The sequence below is a fragment of the Mus caroli genome, chromosome 7 (assembly GCF_900094665.2).
Source record: "Mus caroli chromosome 7, CAROLI_EIJ_v1.1, whole genome shotgun sequence".
Classification (NCBI taxonomy): domain Eukaryota; kingdom Metazoa; phylum Chordata; class Mammalia; order Rodentia; family Muridae; genus Mus; species Mus caroli.
In genome coordinates, this window is record NC_034576.1 from 105,637,835 (window position 1) to 105,644,729 (window position 6,895).

The 6,895-nt window shown below is 35.0% G+C and overlaps 1 protein-coding gene across 1 annotated transcript; it reads left to right on the forward strand.

Moving 5' to 3' along the window:
* Nucleotides 1-3,708: 3,708 nt before the first annotated feature.
* LOC110299021 (olfactory receptor 51A7) lies at nucleotides 3,709-4,653 on the forward strand. Its single transcript, XM_021168600.1, has one exon. The coding sequence runs from the start codon at nucleotides 3,715-3,717 to the stop codon at nucleotides 4,651-4,653; it is 939 nt and encodes a 312-aa protein (XP_021024259.1). The 5' UTR covers nucleotides 3,709-3,714.
* The last annotated feature ends 2,242 nt before the right edge of the window (nucleotides 4,654-6,895 follow it).

Genomic DNA, 6,895 nt, shown 5'->3' on the forward strand with positions numbered 1-6,895 from the left:
TTTTCTTTCTTTCTTTTTTTTTTTTTGGTTTTTCTGAGTACACAGGGTTTCTTGTGTAACCCTGGCACTGGCTGTCCTGGAACTCATTCTGTAGACCAGGCTGGCCTTGAACTCAGAAAACCACCTGCCTCTGCCTCCCAAGTGCTGGGAATAAAGGCGTGCACCATCATGCCCAGTGATTTTTTTTTTCTTTATTGGATATTTTCTTGAAAGTAGAATTGTTGAGAAGAGAAAGATCAGTGGGAATGGAAGGGTGACAAGAGAAAGTAGTTGCGTGGGTGACTAGGATAAAAATACATTATATGCATGGATGAAATGTCATAATAAAGCTCGAGTCATTAATATGCACTAATAGAAAACATAAAAAGTATTCAAACTCAATTAATGGAGTTTGCTACAATTTTCCCAAACAAGTCTTCATTATAGCTTCATTGTTTTTAGTGACTTTCTTTCTTTTCAACACAAACTACTATATAGGGTTGATAAAAACACTAGAAAACTATGGTGGAAGCACAGAGAGTGGCCATTAAATACCTTATCATGAGTATAGCATGTAGTGCAAGATGGATGTAAGTTTGAGATGTCTGGCTAGAAATGTGACATAGGACCGCAAATTACATGCACCTACTGTTTACCAACAGTTTTGTGGATTACAGGGAAAAAATATCATTCAGGACTTGTAAAGTGGTTTCAGAAGTGTTTGATGCTTGGGTGTTACTCATTATTTTACAAATGATGAAACTATTCTTAAGGAAAGTCCAGAAGTATGGCTTGGAATTGGAATCAGAATATCTGATTAAACCAAGTCCATTATTCTAATTCTGCTTCCAGACTTATGTGAACATCACATTTCAAGCTTCATTTTGAGTTAGACTGTTTACCTCTCACAGATATGATCATCCAATTGGTAACCTGTCTTTGGCTCCTGCTGAGACCTGGGTGCTGAGGAGTTAACTCACAGATGCACCATGTTCTTTATAAACGTACAGTCAGAATACCCAGGAGACTTCCCTTAACTCCCAGAGGTCTATACTCCAGAGCAAACAGAAGAGACTGATCGAGATAAGGTTGAGGGCAAAGCAGAGGACTCTTGTTCTTGCCTTTCAGGGGAGTGTGCTTCTGGTTCTGGTAAGGACAAGGAGCTGAACACCCCATTGAGAGCTTAAAATTAAAGCTTTCTTAAGTAAAATTGTTAAGTAAAATTAAAGCGTATGTTTGAATAAGTAATTATGGATAGGAAGGGGAAGCAACTTTGGGCTGTGCATGTGTGAGGATATGTGAGTAAGTGGGTTAATGTGTGTATGTGTGTTTGGCAGGTTCATGTATGTGTGCGAGTGTGTTTGTGTGTGTATGTATGTATGTATGTATGTATGTATATATGTATGTTAGTGTGTGTATGCTCGTGTGCCCGTGCACATGTGGGCCTTGAATGGTCTGATGATTAAACAGCAATGTTAAGTACCAGGCTAATATTCAGACATTCATAGCACTTATTTAATTGATAAAATATCAAATAAAAGTAACCTTTATGATCAATAAAATAGCACTACCTTGTCAGTTTACCATGTGTTGCCACAAAGAAAACACTAGCCATTTTTTCTTGGATTATTTGTGAAAACAGCTGCTCCTATTGGTTATTTAAATTTTGCTAGAGACAACACCACATGGTCTAAAATAACTCTGAGGCAGAAATTCTTATTTACAATATTCAAGGAAAGAGTAGAAGGCATTTGATGCCTTAGATTTGCAGAGGGTAAGTTGCCTGGTTGAGCATTATGTACAGATGTTCATAATGTCTTTGAGATCTTGTTTCTTATCTAAGCTACTAATATTCTAAGAACTTGGATCAATGCTTGCTTATGTATTTCCTTCTCAAATCATTCTTCTTACAACAGTACATGACACTCTCAGCAATCTTGCAGCTCCTAAAGTTTTGTGAGATTCAAATTTGTATTTTGTATATTTTCCCTCCTTGATGATCTCATTTATTCTCACAGCCCCAGGTACCACCTATTATATTAATGCTTCTTAATCTAATGTTGTGGGGTTTGTAGAAATATTCTCTAATAATCCTGAAGCAAAAGCAATTATTAAATGAAATTTAACTAACATGTCTTTGTAGCTCTGGCTTTTCCTTGGTTCTTTATCATTACTACAAATTTGGATATTTTATAATTTCAAATTTGTTTCATAATTTTCATTAACTTATATGTTTATTCAAACAGAGATTTAAATATAGGACAATTTATGTTAAATATATTATATTTGTGTTGCTTTGGATATATTTAGAATCATTCAATACTGGATTATCTTGAATCAAAATATTTAAATTGCAAAATTATATATTGAATCTGAAAATGAAATGATGGACCTGTTGATATTGACCCCAAGAATACAACCAGGTTTTTTTATGTGGGTGCATCTTTAAAAATTATATTTCAAAGGGAAATTTCATGGTTTGGATTTGTTTCCAAATTTGGATATTTTTTTTTTGTTTTTGTTTTTGTTTTTTTTTTCGAGACAGGGTTTCTCTGTGTAGCCCTGGCTGTCCTGGCACTCACTTTGTAGACCAGGCTGGCCTCGAACTCAGAAATCTGCCTGCCTCTGCTCCCAAGTGCTGGGATTAAAGGCGTGCGCCACCACACCCGGCGGATATTTTTATTCAATTTATTTACTCAAACTGATCAGAGTAAATTAATCCAGTAAGGTCTGTCTGGTAAGGGGAGTATATTTATCATATTGCATAAATCATCACACTGTACAAATTGCTTCTGAAATAATAAGATGAAAATCTGAACTGTGTAAACTAGGAAACTTCTTCTGATTCAATACCTGACCACGAGGGTGAGGAAACAAACAAACAAACAAACAAACAAACAAACAACTTTTCAGGGTTAATTTCTCACATTGTGTTAGAACCTAGTGTTTCTAGTAAATGATGTTAACATTTAAATTTATTTGTAATGTGAGATATCTAGATATGTGTTTGATTCTTCACAAGTCTCTGAAACATAAAAACCTTACTGATATAAAACCAGTCTTATAAACAAAGAAAATCAATTAAGACCAATCAAAGAAGTGGTATAGATACTTGAACAACCATTATTTTCATTTTTATAAAATTATATATAATTATCAATAATATGGATAAATAAAAATGTACGTAATGAAAACTTATCTCTTAAGATTAATCCATTAATTATTCACACTTGCTTTCTAGCACTTACTGTTTTCCAAATTATTTTTAGTGATCTCTGAGCATTTTAGTTATAATTATAGACTATAATTTCCGACTGTCTTCTATGAAGTTCAGAGATTTCTTGTGAAGACAACATGGAAGTTGCTTAAGGTTGTATGGGGGAAAGTAGTGCAAAGGATCTTGAGAATCTTTTAACTGATCCAACAAAAATAGTTGAATTGCCATCAATAAAATTTGAAATGTAAATAAAGAAAATTCTAATAATAAAAAATAAAAATAAATAAAAATAAAAATAAAATATTAAAAAAAGAAAGGTAGTTAGAATTGCCTTTTGTCATTTTGGAAGATGTTAACTGATAAAGGACTTAGAGTATCTTTGGAAAAATATACTGATTGTATACACTAAATATATTTTGTTGCAAAGCATTTAACTCATTCATGTAAAATTGAATATCACCTAAAAGAATGATTGCTTTTTTGTTACATGACTTCACATGCAGTTCCTATTCCTGCACATGTCTGTTTTCAACAACTCCGAGGTCAAGTATTTTCTTCTAATTGGGATACCAGGACTGGAATATGCCCACGTGTGGATCTCCATCCCTATCTTCCTCATGTACCTTATTGCCATCATGGGTAACTGCATTATCATTTTTGTCATCAAGACAGAACCCTCTCTACATGAGCCCATGTACTATTTCCTTACCATGTTGGCTGTCTCTGATATGGGCTTGTCCTTCTCTTCTCTTCCTACCATGCTTAAAATCTTTTTTTTCAATGCCATGGAAATCTCACCCAATGCCTGCTTTGCCCAAGAGTTCTTTATCCATGTCTTCACTGCCATGGAGTCCTCTGTGCTTCTGATTATGTCTTTGGACCGCTTTCTTGCCATTCACAACCCTTTAAGATACAGTTCTATCCTCACTGGCCGCAGAGTTGTTAAAATAGGGCTCATTTTAGCCTTCAGGAGCACAGCTTTGGTGCTTCCATTCCCTTTCACACTAAGGAAACTGAAATACTGTCACAAGAATCTCCTCTCTCACTCATACTGCCTTCATCAGGATGTCATGAAACTGGCATGCTCTGATAACAAGATCAATTTCATCTATGGCTTCTTTGCAGCTCTCTGTACCATGCTGGACTTTGCCTTGATTCTTATGTCTTATGTGCTGATCTTGAAGACAGTTCTCAGTATTGCATCTCTAGCAGAGAGGCTTAAGGCTCTAAATACCTGTGTCTCCCACATCTGTGCTGTTCTCATCTTCTATGTGCCCATCATCACCCTGGCTGCCATACATCGCTATGCCAAACACAAAAGTCCCCTACTTGTAATCCTTATTGCAGATATGTTCTTGTTGGTGCCACCCCTGATGAACCCCATTGTGTACTGTATAAAGACTCGGCAAATCCGGGAGAAGGTCTTGGGAAAGTTGGTTAATGTATGTGTGAGATAAGGACTTGGGAATGTAAATAATATGTTATCTGCAAATAGGTACTTTCTAGCACCTGCTGTGCTCAGCATCATTATAGCTGTGCTCAGCATCATGGTTATTAGAAGCTCTGTAGAGAGGTTCTGAATTTCAATGATGTATAAAACTTATAATCGGGTTGAGAACATTTGCAGTAACTGTACAAGAAACAGCTGAGAGTATGATATTATTTAAGGAGGCATAACTAACATTTTCAAAGAGGTTTAAAGAAAAAATTTATGTGATTGAATAGTTAAATCAGGCTTTAAAGAATTGACAAAATTTGAGATTTTTCCTTTCAATTAATATTTATAACGTATTTCTGTAATGCACAATATTTATACCACAAAGGAAATCAAATTAACAGTATACATAGTAGCTATTTTGTAAATATTGAGTGAGAGTTTTAGATGGAATGATTGAACTGGTTAAGGAGTATAAAAAAGAAGTTGAACCCTAGATAAATTTGAAAGTCTTTTGTGCAGAAGGGCAACATGTCAGATCCATATTCAAAGTAGATTGAATCTGGGAGAAATAAGAGGACAAGTCAACACTCTCTTGCGAGGTGTTAACTCTTAGATGAAGAAAGAAGGAACAGAAGTATGTAGTATTTTTTGTTTGTTTTTGTTCTCATTTTGATTGTTACTAAGTACAAATGTAATTCATAGAACGTTCCTACATTCCAGAAAGTACCCGAGAAATAGCTTTAAGCCCTATGTTGTTACTGTTTATATATTTATTTTTTTAATATCATAGCATTAGTGACTTTCAGATAAAATGTAGCTCTTAAAGTTAGATTTCTACAGGTCACAGAAATTGGTACCATGATATTTTTCATTAAATTTATTCATTAACATTTTCATGATACAAGAAGTATTTTAAAGAAAGATTAAAAGGTAGAATTTACACTTGAAAGTGCAATTGAAAGGAAAGCTAGGTGTTAAGATTCTCATTAATTCTATGTAGGTTGCTGAGGCCCCAATTTTGCTTCGAACACATCCAAACTTTTCAAAGATATCATCAGAGTTTTATAGGATGGATCTAAATATTTTTGGGGATTTCTCTCAGGTGACTGAATATTAAATATAGCATCCTGGAGAAAGCTTGAAATAAGAGGCTATCAGGCTGTTTACCAGTCACTAATCAAAGATTGAATGGGTCCCTTTGGGAAGATGAGAACATTTATATGTAGATGTATATGGAGTAAACATGTATCTTAAACAAGGATCAATCATCAAACTATGAGGATCCTTCCTCTACAGAAGTGCCTCTCTAATGCCCTTTACCCACTGATACCCATTGTTATGTTTGTGGAGAAATGTTGGGGCCTCTTCTAGAAATTTGGCAGGAATTTGTCATTAGGCTAGGACATGGAAGTAGGGTCAGATAACAATATTTACATTTGGGTTAACACAAAGCTCAAGGTAAACTCAGCCTAGGAATGTGTGGCATTCCTTTTATCTTGGTCATCCTGATAAGCCCTAGAAACAGTGACCACTGGGCTTTGCTTCCTGCCTTGTTTGATTCTTTGTTTATTGCCTTGTTTGGTTGCTTTGCCTTTGATCTAAGACCTTACCCTTTTCTTTGTATGTACTTAGAATGGTATAAAAGCAGACTGGGGAAAAAATAAAGGTGCTTCAGCCTCAGTACTGGCTGGAGTCATGTTATGTTGTCTGATTGTCTTTTTCTTTTCAATCCTCCCTCCCACCTTTGGGGCTCTTGGCTGACTGAGCTGGCTTGGTCTTATGTTCTTAGTTCATATTTAAAATTTGCTCTCATTTATAGTCTTAAAACAAGTTTTAGTAATTTATACTGTAATGGCAGGTCTCCACACATTTCATTTATATTGTGCATGAATGTTCTTCTCTACTGTATATTAACACTGTCTGTCTTGCACTTTGAGCAACATAAATATACCATGCTGCTAGTTAGCTTATGTCTTAGCCTCTGTTTGTGGTCAATCCTGAAGTGATGTATTTGTTTTTTATTATTTCATAGTAAACTAACATACATTAAATGGCTAAATATTATAGACATGTTTTTATCCTATAGTCACATATCTTAAAATATATGTTTCATGGGTCTAAATCAAAGAATAGACAAGCCCACATTTCTTTCTGAGGTCACTGAAAGAGCCTTTTTCTTTGGCTTTCCCAGCTTCTAGAAATCACCTTCATTTCAGGACTTATGGACAACCCTTCTTCCATGCTCAAGAGAAACATCATTG